The sequence below is a fragment of the Sycon ciliatum genome, chromosome 3 (genome assembly GCF_964019385.1).
Source record: "Sycon ciliatum chromosome 3, ocSycCili1.1, whole genome shotgun sequence".
Taxonomy (NCBI): Eukaryota; Metazoa; Porifera; class Calcarea; order Leucosolenida; family Sycettidae; genus Sycon; species Sycon ciliatum.
Window position 1 is genome coordinate 5970221 of NC_088645.1, and position 23755 is coordinate 5993975.

Genomic DNA, 23755 nt, shown 5'->3' on the forward strand with positions numbered 1-23755 from the left:
TGTTTGTACAGCAATTTTTGTGTATTTCTTTCCATGCCATATGGGTATTTAGGCGAACTTTGATGATGGGGAGAGAGGGGGTGGTACAACTGCTGGCGCTAGCCAGGTTTGCATGCATGCTGAGTCATCATCCCTACGCCTAATAACACTCACACAGCCAGCCAGCAACCCTAGCAAGGCCAGGACTTACGTGTAGCTCCAAGGGCAAGGTATCATGATTGTACAGACACAGTCACAGGATCAAACCGTACAATACTCAATAGGGAAGCAAGGCTAGTTTCGTTGTATTAAACTCGGGGTTTTATGCTTTGTGCAATCAACAGGCAAGTAGAGCAAGTAGAGTAAGTACAGCCTACTACAGGTCTTGCCTGCCTCTGTCTTGATGTGGCTGACTCAGTGAGTCGTTGGCTGCTGCTACACTCCTGGTCATATTTGGTACAGGATTGTAGTGTGGTGGATGTTCACACAAGTGAATGGCAACATTGGGATGTACATTTACACGTCATTGTAGATGCAGGAGTGACTTCCAGCTGTTCACACCACTGCCACCAGGGCAATGGATAGAGGGTGTGTTCGCCTTCCTCTGCACTGACCACAACACAGCCCACCAGTGCAGTGCTTCTGACGTTCTGTGGAGATTACACCCGGGCCGTGCACAGAGATACACAGAGTGTCTGCGATTCTGCCTGCATGCCTGCAGATACCTGCCGGCTGTAGGACTAATCTGAAACACAATGCTCGCAGTCACTGACTGCCAGTGTCACTCCCATGCAGTTAGAACACTCTGATCCTGATGCTTTGAGCCGGTTTCGAAATGCTTCGACTTTGTTATTCTCCAGACTTCCCCTTGCGATCTGCTTGGCCAGTAACCATGGTGACTCTGAGCTCCAATGATGACACCTGACAAGGTGACCCAGGCCCGCCGATACCGGTCCGGTTGGTCAGGTTATCACCGGACTAACTTTTCGGCCACCAACAAACGCGTCCTACTGTGGAGGACGTGTGTACCCGCCACAAAACACACAAAGTATAAAAGGCCATGAAACTACAGGACCATTCAAAAACCTGCTTCCGGCGGTCCTGACTCCTGAGCCGAGGCCGAAACAGCTCTTTGACTTTGAACTGCCTGTATCACAGGGTAGAGTGTAGTCGCGGTCAGTCAAGTCACTGTTGGTACAGTAACTGTGCATATCGCCAAACAAACTCACGTAAACAGAATAGTTCACCGGAACTCAAGATGGATTTTGTTTACTGAAGAGCTATTAGTGGTTATAGCTGCTGTCATTGCATTGCTGTCAAGTATACATGTTCTAGTAATTCAGTACTGTGACGTAGGACCTCCCATTGCATCACAGATTCACAGCAGACTGACATGTCTGTCACGGGAAAGCATCTCTGCCTGCACTGTCACACTGTTTCTCAATGGCATCTTCTTTCCGTACACACTGTATTGTGCTTGGGAACAGTACAGCGAATGAGCAGACTGGCCTGGGCTTGGTTGGGGCGTGTATAATGTACGTGTACATGTACATGACTGTATACTGCGTTGAGGGGGGGGGGGGGGGGGGGGGTATTCTATCCCTAGCTCCTAGCTGCTCTTTATCACAATACTAGTAGGTACATGTACATGACTGTATGCCTGACCTTCACGGCTTCAGGTGGTAAACGACATGCACATATGCCTTCGTCACAGCCTCACAGGGCTGGCGTAGCATTGAGCCTGGTAGCAGTTATCTCAGTGTATGTTGAACGTTGAAGCTACTGAGTATTACGACACTCTACGCCAGTTACATGACTTGTACTACATGTATGTACAATGTACTGCTGTAGGTGTGCGAGCGTCTAGCTCCGAATAGGATGGACGATCGTTGGATCGTTTATGACACGCATGCAGGGTCATAATCAAAATACACTGCGCGTGAATAGTGAAACGGGGTTTGGTGATGTCGTCCCCTTTCCCAAGACAAGTAAGTTAGTTTGTATTTCCATACATGTGCATGTGCCGTTACTGTGTTTGAATATGAATCATTGCCTGAATGGTCATGCTACTACTACTAGTACTAAGTTAAGTAGGGTTTCATTCATCGACAGAGCGCCTGTCACCATGACTGTACGAGTGCATAGGCATTGGCATTGTACATGTACATGTATATACACATACAGATACACACACGCACACATACGCACGCACACACACACAAACACACGCACGCACACAAACACACACACGCGCACACACACATACAGGCACACACGCACGCACGCGCGCGAGTTGTTGCCTGTTAAAATTGTACATTCTACGTTCCAGTGTTCGGAGGTTGTCACACTTTGCGGTTTCATGTACGACGAACATTAGACAGTACCGTGGCATGAGTTGTGACTTGCGAGGCATCAACGAACGTCACCGCTGTGTCATCGTAAAAGAATACTCAGTGATTGTATTTCAAAGTACATGTATTTCTAATCCCTTTTTGCCCGCACCCACACCATGTACCAGCCACCAGGACAAGAAGACTGCAAAGCGTTTCATGTCATTGTACTTATCCACGTGACGACTCTCCCTCATCGGTGCACGGGTATCCTGCGCACGCGGATGAGGAAAGCCGGAGCTTCTCAGAGCACCGGTTTGTACAAGTATTAAAGCCTTGTTCATGCTGTCAACATTAATTTTACTGATCATCAGATCACAAAGTAACGTTGTAGCAATAGTGTCAACAGACCTGCATATACATGTACACGTATGAATGAGAGGAAGATCCGTACTTTCCAGTAACGCCGCTGTTAAACTTCTCTGGAGGCGAGGACAAACTCAAGTGCCACTTCATGCGCCGCTCTAAACACCGATACGTCTGCGAACCCTGGACTTTTTAGTGTTACGAAGTACCTCATATCATTCTCATGAGCTGCGAGCACTCCCTCCGATCAGGTTCCTGAGGTCCGGCAAGCACAGAATCAACTAGTAAATTATTGCCAATAGTTATAATAGCATGAAGAAAAGTAACAAAAAAGTGCCAGAGTGACTGTGTGTGTGCGTGTGACTGTGTGTGTGTGTGTGTGTGTGTGTGTGTGTGTGTGTGTGTGTGTGTGTGTGTGCGTGCGTGCGTGTGTGTGCGTGTGTGTGTGTGTGCGCGTGTGTGTGTTCAGCAAGACTACAGCAGTACTCGACTGGCAGGCCTGGCTTAGCACGCCAATGTAGATCACCACAAACTCCAAACAAAATAGGCGATGAAGGCTGTAGTAACGCAAAGCTCACTCACACACACACACACACACACACACACACACACACACACACACGCACGCACACACACACACCATGTACCACACACTCACATGCACACACGCATGACACGGTGGCCTGTTGTGTCAATATAGCCTGTTCGATAACACTCTGTGGTTGTGACATGGAATACTTGACATAACACCAGTCCATATCTCGCGCGATATCGCGCTGGCTATGATAACATCGCGCGCTTTTATCACACGCCCATATTTGTAGGACCAGTTGGCAGTACACACTATGGCAGCGGCAGCATACGTCACAGACTCGCTGAGTGGAACCTCTCTTGGTCCGGAGTGCGAATATGTCACGACGTCAGTGTACGGTAGTAATAATAATAGTATGAAGATTGGGAAGGTGTGTATCTGGCACACTCGCACTAGCACTTGCTATAGCCTATACTATAGACTATAGTCCATGGTCCACGGAAGTAGAAGGCTTGAATGACTCTCTTGTCTGTTGATTCCCTAATGAGTGCGTGTCCTTAGTGGCCTCAGCTCAGCACTCAGCCTTGGGTCTGGATACAGTACTGGGTTCCTCATTCCGGTAATGATCAGTCCAGATTGTTATCACTCAGTCAGGGCAGGCATTTGTCCTACTCTTCAACAGCAGAGTGACCGTAGAATGTCCGTACAGTGACTGTTTGGACTGTAGTCGACTAGAATGATCGTACAGTGACAGTACAGTGACTGTACTGACTGCCTGTGTCGGTAGTGTAGAGAATAGAAGTGACTGCAGCCTAGTGTAGGGTGTCCGGACAGTGAGTTCAGTGTGATCGCTCACCACACGTTCACAGCTTCATTCAGATGTTCTCAAGGATATCCACTTGTAAAGACGTAATGCGGGTTGTGCTTGTAGTGCATGCAGTGCTCGAACGTCCAATGCCAATGCCGTAATGGACTGCACGCTGTGAACACAGAACAGCCTAGCTACGTGGTCGTCAGCGCACTGGTCAACGTTTGCAAAGAGCCGAATATACTGCGTTTGTGTTTCACGCGAGCGTTACGACTGTGTACCTTGTAGCAACCTGCAACCACGAAGTACATGTACATGTATGTAGTCGACTGAGCAGCTAACCGGCAGCGATACCACACTGTACCACCAGTCCCACGACTGTCTGCGAGCTGACGGACCTGTCTCCGGTCTGCTTTATACTATTATAGTGCAGATCCTTCGCCCCGGCTTCGGTGTTCCCCCGCCGGCCGCTTTCACGTGTATGTTGACATGGTTGATGCATGCATGCGTGCGTGCAGTGGACTGCTTGTAAGTAACAGTAGTTGTAGTGGTGCAGGTAGTAACAACGTGATTTTCCGGTGGATGTCGGAGGTCGTGGTGCTTCGGAACACGGTTCCAATCATTCCCAGCGCTCCATAGTCTGCGGTAGGTTCCAAGCCACGAGGTGGCGAAGTGGAGCTGAGGTGAACAATTGCTGCCAGTGCACTGCAGGCTTTCTTGTTAGTATTCCCGCGGAGTTGTGTGGTTTCCGAATCACCCGCTGTGACAGATCCAGGACTAGAGCTAGAGCGCAGCCGTCAAAATGTCGTAGCTGCAAATGCTGCATGCCCTGTTGTCATTGCCAAACGCTTGTCAGCGTACTTGATCTTGAGGTGACTAGCGCTAGTGGCAGCCCTGTCGGCAGTTCTTGAGCGCCCGCTAGGAACATAATGGTAGCGGTGTTCTGAGGAGTCCTGAGATTTCGTTCTTTCGCCCAGCCGTAACCCCACAGTTACGGCCTGTAGAATTATTCCAGTTGAGATCGCCCAGCGCTTCGAGTAACATAGTCATTGTTCTAGTGGCAATAGTAGTGAACGGTGCCGTGTACGTGGTCTTCGCATCCTGCCCTGAGGAAAAGGAAAGGAGTGGACGGAGTGGACATTCTGGCACACGCTAGCTGCTGGGAACTGGAAACGAATACCTAGGAGGTAAAGTAAGTGTGTATTATTTTTTTAGGTACGGAAAACTATGGGAATTTACTCCGTTATGCTGTGATTGTTCGTGTGATTTTGACAGTCCCAATTGTTGTCAAAGAGAGCATACCCACTCTCGTTATGTTCCGGACCACGAGGCCGCTATAAGGCCTGCACGCACTGAAAGTGCATTGCCTAAAATGTTCTCATCAACAATGAAGAGGGAAAATCATTTTCAATAATAATTCATGACACGCGCTATCTGAACATGACAGGTTGAGCTACACACGCACACACACGCACGTACGCACGCACGCACGCACGCACGCACGCCCCCCCCCCCCCCCCCCACACACACACCACACACACACACACACACACACACACACACACACACACACACACACACACACACACACACACACACACACCATTGGACCATTGGACGCCCATCGCCGGAGGCGATGATAGCGATGCTACAGCAGAAGCCAAAGCAGCTTGTACACACACACACACACACACACACACACACATACATGCATCCATAACGGCCTATTGAAATGTCAGGAACACGTCAGTGTCTTAGTTGAGTTTACAGACCAGTGTAGTACATGAGGATGCAGTTGCAGAGTAGTACAGTAGTATCTGATGGTGCCAGGGTTGTACAGGGCTTGCCTTCACTGTATCTGATGGTGCCAGGGTTGTACAGGGCTTGCCCTCACTGTATCTGGTGTGGTGCCAGGGTTGTCCAGGGCTTGCCTTCACTGTATCTGATGTGGTGCCAGGGCTTGTACAGGGCTTGCCTTCACTGTATCTGGTGTGGTGCCAGGGTTGTCCAGGGCTTGCCCTCACTGTATCTGGTGTGGGGCCAGGGTTGTACAGGGCTTGCCTTCACTCTACATGTAGAGTAGACGGTTCGATGCCGGAATGCCTTGACAGCCAAATTTGTATAGACCCAAACCGATCATCAGCGTTGATTTTTCACTCGAAATATATTTGTGGAAGGAAACTGGCATGTTGAAGTTTGCTCTGAGGCCAGAGTCAATCGAACTGAGCCACTCCTTTGTGTTGACCCATTGCCTCCAAGTTACCCAATTTTTCGCTTGAAAAAAGTTCAAATCAGAGGTGGCTCCAAACCGGACACGTTTTAGAGTGCATGTCAAATTCACTCTGGGTCTGAAATTAGGTAATTGCTATCGCTCCACGACGGCCAGTACAGAGTAACAACAAGCCTTGTGTGTGCTTCCATTAGTTTTGATTGGTATGCGGTGCTTTATTGGCGAGAGGCGAGCCGCTGTTTACCTGCGACAAGAAGTTGATTTTTCGAAAGTCGTAAAACTCAAGTCGCAGTGCGAAGCAACACGTCAAAAACTCACCTGCTTGGTATGGCGCTTCTGGTCATCGCAGAGCCATGAAATTTTGGCTCGGAGTATAACACATTGTAGTCTCACTGTAACATATGTTTTCTAATCAAAATACCAAGAGAGAAAGTGAATATTGAGACCGTTCCGGTTTGCAACCTATGTCCTATTTGAAACCGTCGCCTCTACAGTGCGCTGCGTTGAAGATGAATTTCACCGGCCAGTGCGTTGTGCTGACTCTTGCATTGATTTCCATCAAGTCCTGCAATTTTGCAGCGCAAGCAATGCTCGCGTTGCGAAATTGCATGACTTGAATATCGTCCCCAAACTAAAAATTATCATTTTGAATATACTTCTCTTCCCGGATGACCTGTTGTAGCATGAGATAGTCTGATATGGATATACATCATTATGCACTCATATCTCTCTTACCTGGGCCATCCGGGACGGGCACTGCCATTAACTTTGAAATTCAGTAAAACCTGGTGTAAGCGACCTCTGGGTTTAGCGACCACCTGCTCTTAACGACCGTCTTTCCATGCACAGACAGTTCTACACAGACACTGCGGGACCTGGTTATAAAGACCACCTGGCTTTAACGACCACATTTTCTTGCACCGTGGGGTGGTCGCTTAAACCAGGTCTTACTCTTTAGTCAATCCTGAACCTTTCTCTGGCGAGGGCACAAATATCTGGCATATGTCGTCGCTGTCTGTACAAAAATTGGCAGCGGAGTAGTGATATTTCCACTCAAACTCGTGCACAGTGTGCTTGCTGCTAGGCGGAGGTACCTGTCACTTTGAGGTCTGGATAAGACAGTTATGAGTGTCTGACTACCTGTACTGCTCTTCCTGCATAGTAATCTCATAGTCTAAATGTGCTACGGGGCCTGGGTACAAGACGGGGGGGGGGGGGGGGGGGGGGGTTGGCAACGAACCCCACTGGGGTTACCTCAGAAGTATATTATTATAATGGTGTATAAAATATAATAAAGTAAAGGTCGCACGTCCACGTTACCACCGGCAATACAACTGTATTGAGAAACACAACCAGCTTAGAGAAGTTTCGCATGTGCCATGCCTGTGATACCAGGGTGTATAGGAAGTTAGGAACTGCAAAAAAGTTTGTTTCGGACAGCGTTTTCTCGAGTGCGACGCTTGCTTTTGAGTCAAATATCAACCTGCAATATCCAAGTTTAATAATACTGTGAAACGACAAACTTTCGCGAGCGATTTACTTTCGCGACTTTCGCGAGCAGGGTCGAATCGCGAAAGTTTGACACGCGAATATGAAATTTGTACTACGCGATCGATGCGTCGATGATCGATCGTTTTGCAACAGATCTGTACAGTAGTCAGTACGTGCGCGCGCATGTATCACTCACTGCACTGACTGTACACTCACCGCGCTGATCGATGCTTGCACGGCCGGCTATGTCCAACCAAAGAGCGCAGCTGTTGCAACGACGGGTTACGTACCAACACCAGTCTTGCAAGTAACAAACATTAGTTGTCGTTGGAGTACGGCGACTTGAACCCAGAAGAGAATAAAACGATCGACTGGAGAATGTCTCAGTGTTGTGGAAAGTGTTGTTGAACTTCTTGGAGCGTTTTGCCAGCTTGCTGTTGCGTAGATTTTAGCGTTGTACTGCTCGAAGAAGTCTTCTGAATTTTATCGCGATGAGTATCGCAGTGGCTCAGCAGTTCGAAGAGAAAGTCTTCCGATGATCCCTCTTCGAACGTGCCATCCTTTCTCTCAGTACTAGTACTTACCTTATGGTTCTCTTTGATGCCTTGATTCCTCCTTGATTCCTTCTTTCATTCTTTGATTTCTTCTCTCATTCTTCATGCACTCTGCGCCCAGCACTCCGAGGCTTCGTAAAATAAAATTCTTTGATTTTCGGTGGAAGGTAAAAATCGCTAAAATTAATCGCCGCTAACTGGTCCAGTTTGCCAAAACGCTAAATTTAGCCGCCGCGAAAGTTTGTCGTTTTACAGTAGACCTTGGACATGAAATTGGTGGACAGTATAGTACAAAGTCAATTTCCAGGGGACACGGCTACCATAATAATTTCAATCTTCTGAGATCGTGGATATTCCAAAAGCGTGTCTCAAGAAACCAACTGGCTATGCAGCTGCTGAATTTGCTTGCGCCGCGGAATTGTCGCTTTTAAAACCATGTTTTGATGTACCCCAGGTGGATAGGATCTACTCACCCCCCACCGTTTAGGAGCTGCATCTGCGCCTTGATCCAAGAGGGTGGTGGCATTCCTACGGATGCGGAAAACTGAGCCTTTGGGCGAGTCTCACGCGAACCGTGAAATTTTCTTGATGTACCCCAGTCGTTACAACACTGCTTTTCAGCGCTAGCACAGGCTACATTCAACCCTGGTTGTTAATCCTGCCTTTGGGAATACTAACTTCACTACCATATTGACCAAGCTTCATTTCTCCGTGTCTCGTTGTGAACTTATCCGCGAAATACGGTGTTTATTAATCTTGAGGTCGCTGGCTGGATAGTTAGGGGTTGGATAGCTGAGACACTCATCGTAAAGTGAGGCTTGGCATGGACTGAATTACTCCATCATCAGGGTTTAGCTCGATGGTAGAGGTGGTCAGAGAGTCTAGAGTGGGCCCTATCCGTAACAGCGATTCCCGGAATCCGCCCAGGTTCTACCAATGTGCCCCATGTATCCTAGCAGGCATCAAGGTCATTGGTTTGGATTAACTCTAAACAAAGTGAGTAGGGTTTGAATGATACGCTGGTACGGGTTTGGATAAACAAGGCGATCAGAACTTAGAAGTAGCGACTTCGGCGGTACCCCCCCCCCCCCCCTCCCCCACACACACTTCATTAATTTAACCCTCCCCCTCACCTTCCCCCCTTCCTCCCCCTTACATTTGCGGAAAGATGGTACCATTATTGAACAGGATCCTGAGTGGCATCACTGATCTAGTTCAACATCAATTTCAATAAAAGTAATGTATGCAGAGATATGATGTGCCTGATCACATGACCAAAGCATGGTAATCATTTGTGATAGAAATAGGCACCAGGTTCAATAAATCAAACATCTGCCATGAAATTCAGGCACAGATATACATGTACATGTAATTGCCTGACAAGATGAAATTACTTTGCACTATATGATTAGATTTGCTCATGTTCTCCCCATGGGGTAAACTTCCATTGAATGAACAAAGCATGGCTACTTCATTGCAAGGTATTTCCATATTTGGAGTTCTGGCTGCATCTGCAACAGCAGGTCTGTATGGGCTGTAAGTGGTAACAGCAGTGAGCTGATCTACTGGTGATTTGCACTGTCATCAACTGAACCTTAGAACTGAACTAAAACTGAACTCTCTCTCTCTCTCTCTCTCTCTCTCGCACACACACACAAATACACACACACACACACACACACACACACACACACCACACACACGCACACACACACACACACACACTGCATGATACATTTTTGCAACGCTTCTAGTTTCTGGAGGTAGAAGACATGCTCCTGTCCCAATGGCAGCATAAAGTCTTAGATAGATCCCCTGCACAGTGCAAAGCTTGCTTGTGTATTTCAAGTATGCTATTGGCTATAGGCTATAGCTGCTACTTCTTTGTACAGTAGTACTTCAGTACATGTGCTCCACTCTTGCTGGCTGAAGGGAGTAAATACATGTTCAATTGTTGACCTGCTCGTGCCCCATTCTGTCACCTCTGGGGTGTGTACTTGGTGAGGTGTATATACAGAACCCTCCAGGGCAGAGTAAAACAAGGCCATTGCTCTAAACTCATTCTGTCGAAATTATTCACTATTGCCTGCACACTGGGTTTAGGCAACAGTGAATGACTTTGACATTATTTTAGCTTTTTTGATGTTCTCCCTCTTGAGAAACCGCTGCCACTGAAAGCGTCCACTAGCGTGCACATTGAACATACAGTCTCTTCAAACCGGCAAAGCAAATGTGCTTACATAATATGCACATTGAACATGGTCTATTGGGCAATGTGAGATGGGAGGTCTACATGCACAATTACCAGCTTACAATGTGAAGTCATCAACACATCATCATCAGTCATCAACACATAATTATCATACTATATTTATCCACAGTATGATTGTGTGCGAAAAATGACTATGCAGTTCTCATTGTCTAAATGTGGTGTCCAACAAGTCAAACACTGCTCTGCACATGTACTGCACATGTACTGTGCAAAGTGCAGTACTCTGTTAGAGGCTGCTGGGCCTGTCTAATCGTTACTGTGGAGTCTGGGAGACTGGAGGAAATCTAGAGGAGAGAGAGACAGACAGACAGACAGACACACAGACACACAGACAAACAGACAGACGGAGAGGGAGAGGGAAAGGGAGAGAGGAGTTTGTTGGAAACGGACACACTTCTGGTGGCCTGTTCTTGCTAAGAGCATTGCACTTATACACTGCATGTAGATGAAAATGTGTGGTGCTGAATGATCTGTATACTGTGTTTGTGGCTTGTCCTTCACCCTTTGCAGGTGCATAGATGAGAGCAGAGGAATTATCACTTTGCTGAGCACCTACAGTCATCACGTTGTACAGAAGCATCACCTTAAGCTACTTTCACCGCCGGTCATAGTGTTCTTACTTGGATAGTGCCAGGATATCAACTTCACCAGACTTGTCCCATCTATCATGCCATTTCCCGTGGATGGACAGTGTTGATTCCTCGCTGTAGATAACATACACTAGCAGTGTTTGTTCACTTTTAGCATAGTTGTTCCAAGCTGTGTCAATTTACTAACTTTCAAGTAAGCGTGACGGTGAACATTTTCAGTGGATCTCCATTGCTGGTTAGTGAATCTCCGTTGCCAGTGAGTGGGTCGCCGTTGCTGGTGTGTGGGTATGTTGCTAAGAGAATCTCTGCAGTCCGATCGTCCAGCACCGCAGCGTGGTGACAGTGACAGTGTGGCCACCAGGAACACAGTGAAGATGTCATCAGCAGCAGCCATGATGTCATTATCAACTACGATGATGTCACCGGTGAGCACTAACACATCTACACTGGGCCACGCTTCAGACTCGGGAACCTCCGCTGCAACCATCGGTATCATAGTGGGAATCCTGGCTGTTCTCCTCGTCATAATCGTAGTCCTAGTAGTAATATTACTACGCAGACGTAACAATGCTCGTAGTGACACTGCAGATGCACGTCCCGTGGGCAGAAAGCAAAAGCCCGCGCAGCAGCATGCGCTGCCGTTACCGCCGGCTGCGATTGCCGAGAACGGACGACGCTTGGCTGCCGTGGAAACGCTACCCTACATACCGCCGCAGCCGGTCCCTGTGAATGGGGGTCGCCATGGCAACAAGGACACGATTGGCAGTCGGGATACGTACGACGGTGCATATAACGGACGATCAGCTGCTGACCAAGACCCGGTGAGTGTATACCCTGCTAGCTGTGCAGTCTGTTATAGTGTATGCCCTGCTAGCTGTGCAGTCTGTTATTATAATTTACTCAGATGGTGAGCAAAGGAAATTATTAAATGGAATCAAGGAAAACGGTGGGGCACAAGTTATACGCTTCAGATTCGTGCACGTCTCACTGTTCAAAATCTGGTTTAGTTGGTGGACTCTAACGCATATTTTGTGCCCCACCATTCTCCTTGTTATTATTATCATTATTATATATTCATACAGCATCTCCTGGCTCGTTGTAAATCTGCCAATAGTACGAATGAGATGAAGGGTGGTGACCAACCATGGCTAACTAAAAACTACATTTAAAATGCGAAAGAAAAGAGAGAAGAGCATCTCTTTCTTACATTTACATCCCAGTGTAGTGCAGGTGATCTGCATTCCTTTCAAAATGCAAGCTAACACTTGAAGTAACAGAGTTTGAAAATGGTACGGTCAGAAGTCAACAAATAACAACTTCCTGATGCAATTGAATTCACTGTGTTCAAAGCAAAGTACGGTATTATAAGGTAAAGCCCGTTGTGTAGCATGCATGCTGGTGTATCTTGTGTCTATACCAGCAGTGGGTGTAGGGTTCAGTACTGTCAGTGCCGGCAGAAAATGTGTTACCCTAATTTGTAGTGAAACATCTAAACATGCCTGGATTCAAGTGGATTCAAAAGTCGATATTTTCATGTCTTGGCCTGCCTGCGGCGCAACACTTGCTAGCCCTATGCAAGTTGCTGTGTTGATATTGGCAATTGATATTTCTATATTCCTATATCTAACTCTATCCCAATCTCTATCTCAATCTTTCTTTCTTTCTATATTGTTCTCTGTCTGTCTGTCTGTCTCTCTCTCTCTCTCTCTCTCTCTCTCTCTCTCTCTCTCTCTCTCTCTCTCTCTCTCTCTCTCTCTCTCTCTCTCTCTCTCTCTCTCTCTCTCTCTCTCTCTCTCTCTCTCTCTCTCTCTCTCTCTCTCTCTCGTGCACGCTCTTCCGATTTGTCGTCAACAGAGTTTGATGTTGCGTCCGTCCATCGATCCTGTTCAGAACGAAGCCTATGAGGATGTCATAGCCGTGTCTATACCACACCGAGAGTACACCCCACTGGTAAGGGGAAACATATACAGTTTGTGATTACGCAAGAAGTACACGAATAGAAGCAAAAACAAGGCTGTTTCGTTGTCCACTTTGGGATTACAATTGCAGAAGCAATCTGTACACATTTCACCTTGTACAGTATTTTCCGGCGCATAAGCCGCATGCACTTTGCACACTCAAAATTCACGCAGAAAAAAGAGGGCACGGCTTATACTCTGATGATCAAACTCCCGTTGATAAAGAGGGGAGATGTCTGTATTCCATGGCAAAATTGGGGAGGGGGCGGGGGGGGGGGGGTGGCTTATGCTCCGGAGAATACGGTATTAAATTTTGGTGATGATATAATTCTATGTAGAAAGCTAGGCTTCTTCTTACAGCTTCATCTGCAGAGCAGAATACAATGTAGCTGGGAAGTTGGGAAGTTGGGAGAACACACCAAAAATTGGTGATCGAAATCATTTTACTTTGCAGTACTAGTAAGTGAGGTTGTGTAGATCAGTCCAGATTTCACAAGCGACAACAAAATTGAAATAGGTAGTATGACCAGATGTGGTGAGGTTCTGTGTGCTCAACTGCATACCGCATTTTCCGGAGTATAAGCCGCATTTTGGACTCTCACAATTCACCCCAAAGAAAAGGGGGGGGGCAGCTTAAACTCCGATGATCACATTAACGGTGATAAATAGGATAGATTTGTGGCAAGAAAATGGGGGTTGCGGCTCATACTCTGAAAATAGGGGAATTCCCTAATGACATGTTTGTATTTTCCCCTCACCAGAATGATTATGAGAATGTCATCATCAACAACATGAAAACTCCGGCATCACGCGAGCCGAGTCGCAATTCCCAGTACTCCACGACCAGCGAGGATGCTCATTTGCTGGCGTCACGGCAACCATCGGCACAGGCACCAGCACTGCAGACCATACAGGGCAGTCTGAGCTCGGAGTCGATGAGTTTGGTGGACGAGTCAGCGTACGCTTCTCCTGAAGAGGTAAGCTGGTTGATTTGGTTTGGTTGACGTTGTGCCCTCCTGTTATCACTCTCCTGTCATCGCTGTCCAGTCATCGCTGTGTCGTTTATCCAGTTTTCACATCATGACACGCCTTTGCAAGACACATAATGTGCTTCAGTTCCGTCTTCTCATTCATTTTACAACTCTTTGTGGTAGAAAAGCAGGGCTGGGGCCGGCACACGCACGATCTGACTCTCTTTCTCTCTGTGCTTCTCTCTCACATACACACATACATACTGTACTCTCTGTCTCTCTCTCTCTCTCTCTCTCTCTCTCCTTCTCTCTCTCTCTCTCTCTCTCTCTCTCTCCTTCTCTCTCTCTCTCTCTCTCTCTCTCTCTCTCTCTCTCTCACTCTCTCTCTCTCTCTCTCTCTCTCTCTCTCTCTCTCTCTCTCTCTCTCTGTGTTTCTCTCTCTTCCATTCAATCTTATTCCTGCTGTGCAGCTCGTTGCTGTAATTCGCAGGCATGCTGCAGCGTATGAGAACCTTGGGATTTGTGCTGCTCCACTAAAACCTGCTCTGTCAGCAGCCCTGAGCGCACCAGGTCCCAAACCAAAGGTTCCGCCACGTCGACACAACAAACAACTCGAGGCAACGGCATCTGATGCCTCACACCTACCCATGGTAAGTAAGGTTGGAGGTGATCACGATAATGGGTGTGTTGTCAGGGGTTTTGACGAGCTTTTTTTCCCCACTCGCAGACCACACCAAAACGAGTCGGCAATTCAAAGAGAGTGAATACTACAGGGCCCCAAAAAGGCACAGGGATAGCACAGGGATAGCACAGGGATAGCACAGGGGTAGCACAGGGGTAGCACAGGGGTAGCACAGGGGTAGCACAGGGGTAGCACAGGGGTAGCACAGGGGTAGCACAGGGGTAGCACAGGGATAGCAGTTGCAATATTATTACCTATTGTAATGTCGCGTATTTTAGCCAGGCATATTCCTGTAGAAGACGACGTCAGGGCTAGGCTTCTATTCACATCAGGCTTCTATTCAAACCAGGTATTTCTATGTGTGTGAACAGTAAAACCAGGCTTACGTTCCGACGGTGTATCTTGAACACCAGGCTTGTATTCAAACGAGAGAAACTTTAACACAAGACACTACGGTATGTGAGGTACACACACAATGCCTGTACTATATCTACTGGAGAGTAGACTTGGCTAGTAACCGTGGTAACGTCGGTTCTCCGGCTCCACATCTACTGGCATGCAGGAAAACGTTGAAGGGTACGTGTAGTTAATAGAGCACAGCTGCAATACTGTTCCCACCATAGTTGATAAATACATATCATTGATATCAAGTTGAAACTCGGATGCTGAGCCAATAGTAAATGTAGAAAGGAAAAGGACACATGGATACGAGTTAAAAGAGTAACTCTCCATCACTGTAACCAGATATGGAGATGTGTTGAAGCTAGGTGTCAGGACGTCGAATGTCTCAGTACTCTGTCAGTTTTGTGCCTAGTTGTTGCACTTTCTGACTGTATATATCCATATGTCCTTTTCTTTTCTACATTGATATCAAGTATCATACTATTGCTCGTGACAGTGCTCAATATACCTAGGTGCAGAGCCTAGTACAAACACTGCAAAGAAGGAATTAACCCTTTGAGGCCCATAGTACGGATATATCCGTACCAGTGTACAGTGCATACTAATGTCTTTTCAAACCGCAACCTGGCGTAACTCGGCCGCCCCTTGACCAAATCGGACAATCGAAAGGGCTATCGACATTAGAATTGTCTGAGCTATCGGCTCGAAAAAACCCGAAAGTGATCCGAGTTCGGAGAGCGGAGATACGAGACTAGAACTAAATTCGCTCAGCAGAGTCAACTCGAGCACGTGCATTTTGAACTTGTTTTTAGGGGTTTTCCCTGACTCGCGGCCCACGCAGCTACAGATAGTTCACGTCATCGCAAAGGCATGTTTCTCAGCTCTCCAGTAAAAAAATTTGAGCGATCTGCCATGCAATTTGTTGAAATGGCAGAGAATTTGAGTTGGGCGCTCGCAATGCTGGCTTTGGAGCGCCGTATCGCGCTGCGGCGCTGGTTCTGTGAATCGAGTGATGTATTGCTGGCTATCGCTGTGTTCCTCTGGCCAAGAGCTTTCCAGAAAGCCCAAGATCACCAAAATCGGCCAAAGGACACCAAAGTTACGACCAGATAAGTACCCGGGCTCGCGTATGCAGTGCATTTCTTGAAATAATTGTGGGCCCTAAAGGGTTAAAAGCGTTTCTGCTTTTTTTAACTCTGAGTTTCACGGTTTTTGGCAGATGATCAGTTAAAACTGTGAAACTCAGAGTTACAGCAGAAACGTTTTTGATTCCTACTTTTAAGTGTGTGTATCATGTACAATGAATGAACAACATTAGTTGCATAATGGTGATGTTATTTATCATGTTGTGACCTTTTCTATCTGTTGGTGCATGGTTCTTCCCACAATAGGTGGATCGTATCTATGCCGACGATTACTATGACAATAGTGAACTTCTACGAGCCGGTGTGACGACAGAGCCAACTGGAGCTGACGCATCGCTTGAGGATAGCTATGAGTCATCAATGACATCACCGCATGCCTATGATGATGTCATACATCAGTCTAGTAGGGACAGTGCTGGTGTGATGCGAGGTCAGCTGAGTACATCCGCACCCGTAGCCAGCGACTCAATTGGTGTTAGCTCTACTGCCGGTGCTGCTCTGTACGATAGTGGCAACGAGTGTCATGAAGCCATTGGTGCGCAGAACAGCACGGCTGGTCTCATTCCGACGGGCAGAAACCATGGTTACGAAGAGGTAAGCGTATAGTGACAGTACGGTGTGTGTGTGTTTGTCTCTTCCAGCAGTGAAGCACGCTACTTGACTACGTACTGTGTGTGTTGACGATAGCAAACCTTTTGAACACGACAGTAGTTGTGGTAATGGCCGGGAGGCTGTCTTGAAGCAAGCTTGATGCAATTGGAAGCGTTCAAAGAGTGCGTACGTTTCAGCGCTTTATCACTCACTGTGGATGTCGCAAATCAGATGACATGCAAGTCATGGTTACTGTTGTATTGATAACATGGAAAAATATGAGCACAAGTTATGCGATCGAGTCCACCAAGTATAAATTTAATCAGAATGTGGAATGTCAATTTGGAATGTGGAATGTGGAATGTCTCAGTACTCCCTGTCAGTTTTGTGCTAGATTGTACACGTCTGACTGTTCAAAATCTGGTTTTGTTGGTGGACTCGATAGCATTACTTGTGCCCACATTTTTCAATGTTACAATTTTTTCCTTGGCTCACCCTCTGAGTTCTTACTGCTTTAGGGGCCGTCCGTAAATATCGAACTTTTTCACCAAAGTTGAACTCGGATGGTGAGCCAATTAAATTATGCTGAAAAGGAGCTAGGTGTCAGGTCGCCGAATGTCTCAGTACTCCTTGTCAGTTTTGTGTCATTTTGTCGCACTCGCTGACTGTATAAGATCTGGTTACGTTGGTGGACAGTTAGTCATAACTCGTAACATTTTGTCCTTCTCCTTTTTTCACCAAGCGAATTATTTTAGTTTAGACCCAACCCCTCCCTTCCTCCCCCTCAGAAAGTAAAACATGTTGACAAATATGCATATACAATGTCCATGTACATGAATCAATGTTTTCTGAAACGAAATTGGTCAACCCCCTCCCACTCCATAACGAAATTATTTCGTTTTGTGAAAAACGGTCGATATTTATGGACGACCCCATATTCGTTGTTTTATTGTCCTCTTTCTCTGGTATCAAGGTTGAGCTGCTCAAACCGTCAGCAAAGTCCACCGTGGCACCACACCAGACATACGAACGGCTAACCAGCAAGCAATATAGAGAGATACCAAGCTCTGAGATTCACAAGGTCAACATGGTTGGAAAAGGGTAAGATGGTTGTCATGGGAATAACAGATGAGAATCAGGTCCTAGGAGAAGGGAGTTGGAAGGGGGGGGGGGATAGCATACTGGCCAACCCTCCCGGTTTTCCCGGGAAAATCCCGGGAAATCAACACTACTCCCGGGGTCCCGGGGATTTCAAGCATACTCCCGGGGTTCCGGGGATTTCAAGCATACTCCCGGGGTTCCGGGGATTTCAAGCAAACTCCCAGAAAAGTCACACTTTCGTCTGATACAGGATTTTCCTGAAAACTCCATGGATTCGCCTCGAATTTCCCGGTTTTTTCCAAAATATGTACGGTGCGCACTCGCACTTCGAACTATGCATGGCACTTTCAAGACCGGACCACAAGATCTGCACTGACAGGCGCTATAGTATAGGCGGGCGCCGACTGATCGAACTGCAATGCAGGGTCGAACTGTGCTGTACGAAGATCTGCAGAGTTGAACTTTTTTTTGGTGGGAAAAGCCCTTTTTCACTTGTTTTTGTGCCATCCAAGGATTTTGAGAAAAATCCAGGGATTCTGCATGTCTTGTCAAGGGATTGAGATTTTGGTGGTTGTTCAGTATGGGATAGGTGTGGTCAAAGCGGCCACGAGAGCCATTACCTCAGATCCACTCAATCAATCTTCCTAATCGCATCTTCTCTGTATCAAGGTACCGCAAACTAGCCCTCCAGGAATTGTGCATAACATTATGGTATTGGGGCGCAAGCAAGAAGACCCAGTGGCTGCATGGATCTGCTCTTCTTGACCCACTACAGTCCATTCATAAAAAGATGGGCCCTGGCTCTGGCGAGCTCCCGTAGTTGGCCATTTTTCGTGATTTCATCGTACACAGTGCAGTGCTGCAAAATTTGAAACTTGAAAAAGGGTCCAAAAAGGGTACCTGAACTGCGGTTCGAACCGCACAATGCACTGAAGCAGTCGGGGTCAAATGGCCTGGATTTTTATGGTTTTTCCCAATTCAGTGCTTTTGGGGCAAAACCTGGCCGAAATCCTATTTTTGCTATGGCTTGCTTTTTGGACAAAAACACTTCAGAAACATAATTGGAAGAGGATTCCATAGGGGATTGCAGAAAAAAATTCTAAAAAAACTCAAATTTTGACCCATTCATTTCAAGTGTGTTCAACTGTATTGTGTGATCTCCTTGCTATGTAGATCGTTTGGTGAGGTTTGGCTGGGAAAATGGATCACAGTAAGTCATAGTCCCTACTTCTCACATCAGAATACCTTAATCCGTTGAAGGTTTAGCACACCTGATACCAAGAGTACATGAAAACCAGAGTGTGCAGCTCGGATGGGTTGCTGTCACGGCGGAATTCCGTCATTACATCATTTTAGTGAGTGGGACGCACTACGCCATTTCCCGCCTCAGATCTGCACCAAATAATGATGTAATCACGGAATTCCGCCGTGCCAGACACCCATAGTAGAAAAGGCCCCAAGCTACACACTCTGGTTTTCATGTACTCTTGCTGATACCTATACATCTTCACGGTTTTTTTTGGATTTGTGGAAACGTAGAAAAATGTTGATTCAAACTTGGGCTCGAAGTGACGATTTGTTTGGCACAATTATTTTGCATGTATTCCTATGCAGTGTTGTAGAGTACTAGTATCAGACAATGTTTTCTTGAAAGAGGTTCTTCACGTGCCCTTGTTGTAAACCTGCAAGGTGGGAAACTTTCGGGGCAGATTAAACTTGCCGGGTTTGCAACCAACACACATATGCACACTAATCTGTGTATGGATTGGTGACACTCTACAGTCCACTGACGAGACAAAACCCTGCAAGCTTCTTGTTTTCGTGTGAAAACCGCGCAGGTTTCTAGTCTCCAACCTGTGTTTTCAGTTTTCACACTTGAAAACACCAAAATGATGTGCTTGCCTGAAATCTCTCAGTTCGCAGTAGCATGTACTGTGCAATGTACTAGTCAGTGAATGCATCGAGTCTGTAGCAATGTTCACATCTGCACAGTGTTATTAATTCCCTTGATATCTTCTCCATCTTGTGTCCGCCGCACGCTGGTGTTATAGCCTGATGGTAAATCAGTGGATGTAGCCGTTAAGAGTCTGCATAGCACGTGTGATGCACTGTCCAAGGGCAAGCTGCTGGAAGAGGCCAACCTCCTGGGACGATTTCATCACCGTAACATTGTCCAGCTGCATGGCGTTACCCAGTCATCTACAAACAACCAGGTATGACCACTTGAGGAGAAGAGACTTGGTTTGTTGGGGTCATAAGTACAGTAAGACCTCGCTTATCCGGTTCTCTTTTATCCCGATCCCTCGCCATCTGGAAGAAAATCTGTGGTTACCGATTTACAGCATATGCCATGCATACATACAGTGTGTGTGTTAGATTATCCGGTTCCCTCACCTATCCGGATATTTTTGTGGAAAACGGATGTGTGCAGTTAAGCCAGGTCTGACTGTACCAATACCAAGAACATGACAATGTGAAATGAAAGTGAGGAGGCAAATCTTGGCAAACATGTCATACCATTGCTCAAACCACACAACCTGTTACCATGTCATTGTGGCAGAAATACCTGGTGTCTTTAAATACTACTCAGCTGGTGAGCCAAGGAAAATAATTTTATGAAAACAAGGGAAATGGTGGGGCACAAGTTATGCGTTAGAGTCCACCAACTAAACCAGATTTTGAATAGTCAGACGTCCACAAGGTAACACCAAACTGACAAGGAGTACTGAGACATTCCACGGCAAGGAAATCAGCTTGACCACTGCTCGATACCGATACCTTTTGCACGTCTGACTGTTCAAAATCTGGTTTAGTTGGTGAACTCTAACGTATAAATTGTGTCCCACCATTTTCCTTGTTTCCATTTAGTGTCTTCAAAAAACAGAGACGTTTATGAGGACTGGTGTGTGTATAGCCGAACGATTGCAGCCTCTTCTTAGAAAAGCTTGATCCGACTGTAATAAGCCCAATGTGTCAACTGGCTGAGTCTGAAAAACAAGTCTGCAGGGGTTTTGCCAAAATTACGGCATTTACCATTTTGACATAATAATTTGCATCTCCTTCACGTGCACAGGACATTAAGTTATTCAAAAATAATAATAATAAATATTTGGATAGTTGCTGCAGAACTCGTTCTCATGTGTTTTCTTCTCATCATTTATTATTGGCTCAGTATCCGAGTTTAAAAATATTTCAGCGCAAAAAAAATGTTTCCGCTCGGGTTCGAACCGAGGACCTTGTGCGTGTGAAGCACACATGATAACCACTACACTACGGAAACCCAGGCTACATAAGGCATTGGCCAGAAGGCTAGACAACTACTAGGAATAGGTATAGTGTTACATACCTGTGGATATTACCTGTGGATATGTGTAGAAGACACATCAAGTTTAGTTAAGTTTTAGTTGTATTCCAAGCAATACAGGGCTGGGGTAGCCAATGACCACTTTGCGTGGCGATTGCAGGGTTTTTATAGACAACCACGGCTAAAAATCACCCACGCCAGTCCCGTTGGTGCTCATCAGGAGTCATGGCTTACAGGGAGAAGGCATGGGCGAATGTAACCCTTAACTAGTGATGTGAGTTTCGTTCCCGGTCTGCCCATTCCAATGCCACATACAAGCATACACTCATCAGCCCTGCCCCAACAGCGACTGGAATGGGCAGACCGGGAACAAAACTCCTGTCGTTATTAAGGGTTACATTTGCCCATGTAGTCCCCCTGTGAGCTATGACTCCGGATGAGCACCAACGTGGCTGGCATGGTTGATGTGTCTTCTATACATATCCACAGGTATGTAATACTATACCTATTCCTAATAGTTGTCTAGCCTTGTGGCCAATGCCTTGTGTAGCCTGGGTTTCCGTAGTGTAGTGGTTATCACGTGTGCTCCACACGCACAAGGTCCTCGGTTCGAACCCGAGCGGAAACATTTTTTTGTGTTGAAATTTTTTTGGAATAATGCCCCCCTATGCATGCACGTGAAGGAGATGCAAATAATTATGTCAAATGGTAAATGCCGTAATTTCGGCAAAACCCCTGCAGACTTGTTTTTTCAGACTCAGCCAGTTGACGCATTGGGCTAATTACAGTCAGATCAAGCTTTCCTAAGGAGAGGCTGCAATTGTTCGGCTATACAAACGCCAGTCCTCATAAACGTCTCAGCTTTTTGAAGACATTAAATGGAACCAAGGAATACGCCGGTGGTGCACAATCAATGCGTTAGAGTCCACCAACTAAACCACTGTTGGGGCAGAGATGATTCATGCATCCTTGTTTGTGGCGCTGCTGGACTGGGTCACGCTTTCCATCAGCAGGGCCAGGGCCGCAATCGTTCTTGCCAGTATCATAGACTACGGGTTGCGGACACCTTCTGACTGACCCAAAGCACAGATGCACATGTTTCCGGGCACTATGATCTCATGCTGTCTCCCTGTGCATTATGCCTCTCTTGTTGTCACGGATACCAATGTGCCTATAATACACATCAACTTAAAGTACCCCCAGATCACCCAGTCACCGCAACCATCACCACTATCACCACTATCACCACTATCACCACCTTTCTGTGCTGGTGTCCTACAGTCCATTTCAAAACTATAGACGCGTAGGATTATTTCAAATTTGGCTGGAACTTTTTGAGAATAGTTTTCGGAATATTGCTCAGGACCGCTCCACGATTACTCTCATGTAGTTTCTAAACGATTGGATAACAGACGCCCAATTTGGAAAAATGTATGCACAAAGTGATCACAGATTTTATGTGGTATAGATGCTGGCGTAACGGTTTTTGCCTAGGTACGAGTCTATAGTTTTGAAATGGACTGTAGAGGCGTACACGGGGAGGGAGGGGGAGGGGTGCTCTCACTTGTAGTAGTATCAGTGTTGACTTGTGCATGTGAAAGAGTATATGTATTTGGATTGAAGTGCTAGTTTCACCCTTCCTGCTTTACTACTGCCTTGTCTCTCTCTCTCTCTCTCTCTCTCTCTCTGTCTCTGTCTCTCTCTCTGTCTCTCTCTCTGTCTCTCTCTCTCTCTCTCTCTCTCTCTCTCTCTCTCTCTCTCTCTCTCTCTCTCTCTCTCTCTCTCTCTGTCTCTGTCTCTCTGTCTCTCTCTCTCTGTCTCTCTCTCTCTGTCTCTCTCTCTCTCTCTCTCTCTCTCTCTCTCTCTCTCTCTCTCTCTCTCTCTTCTCTCTCTCTCCTCTCCTCTCTCTCTCTCTCTCTCTCTCTCTCTCTCTCTCTCTCTCTCTCTCTCTCTCTCTCTCTCTCTCTCTCTCTCTCTCTCTCTCTCTCTCTCTCTCTCTCTCTCTCTCTGTCTCTCTGCTCTTCTCTCTCTGTCTCTCTCTCTCTGTCTCTCTCTCTCTTCTCTGTCTCTCTCTCTCTCTCTCTCTCTCTCTCTCTCTCTCTCTCTCTCTCTCTCTCTCACCATACAGCAACCTCAACTTGTACTACAGTGGGCTGAGCGTGGGTGCTTGTTGGCATGGTTACGCACCACCAGCCAGACCTGGGTATGTATGCACATGTACTTGTCATGATGTGTGTGTGTGTGTGGGGGGGGGGGGGGGGGGGGGGGGGTATGTATGTGCGGGTGTATGTGGGGTGTCAGAAGCCTCTTTTTATGCTGAGATGAATTCATTGCGAAGATTTGAAGACTCCACTTTAGCCAGCCAATATTCATACACCCTCCTTACACTCTAATCAGTCCCTGGACTAAGAAAAGACTAGCTTAGGCCACTGGGTCGACCCCTGGATTC

At 46.7% G+C, this 23755-nt stretch overlaps 1 protein-coding gene and 2 non-coding genes across 3 annotated transcripts; 2 read left to right on the forward strand and 1 right to left on the reverse strand.

The window, feature by feature from the left end:
- The first annotated feature begins 4449 nt into the window (after positions 1-4449).
- Positions 4450-23536, forward strand: LOC135812410 (uncharacterized). Its single transcript, XM_065325783.1, has 10 exons — positions 4450-5207; positions 11073-11973; positions 13007-13102; positions 13872-14087; positions 14552-14731; positions 16557-16904; positions 17875-18002; positions 19176-19212; positions 20054-20215; positions 23435-23536. Exons 2-10 carry the CDS (start codon positions 11440-11442, stop codon positions 23534-23536), a joined length of 1803 nt encoding a protein of 600 aa, XP_065181855.1. The 5' UTR covers positions 4450-5207; positions 11073-11439.
- Positions 21210-21282, reverse strand: Trnav-cac (transfer RNA valine (anticodon CAC)). The gene has a single exon. It is a non-coding gene; the product is annotated as a tRNA-Val (tRNA).
- On the forward strand, positions 21862-21934 carry Trnav-cac (transfer RNA valine (anticodon CAC)). The gene has a single exon. It is a non-coding gene; the product is annotated as a tRNA-Val (tRNA).
- Positions 23537-23755: the final 219 nt, after the last annotated feature.

Excerpts from the sequence above, each read along its gene's own strand:
- LOC135812410 (XM_065325783.1), top strand. The coding sequence starts at position 11,440 with ATGTTGCTAAGAGAATCTCTGCAGTCCGATCGTCCAGCACCGCAGCGT. Across the intron at positions 18,003-19,175 it reads GTCAACATGGTTGGAAAAGG|ATCGTTTGGTGAGGTTTGGC; the intron begins GTAAGATGGTTG and ends CTTGCTATGTAG. Across the intron at positions 19,213-20,053 it reads GGCTGGGAAAATGGATCACA|CCTGATGGTAAATCAGTGGA; the intron begins GTAAGTCATAGT and ends CTGGTGTTATAG.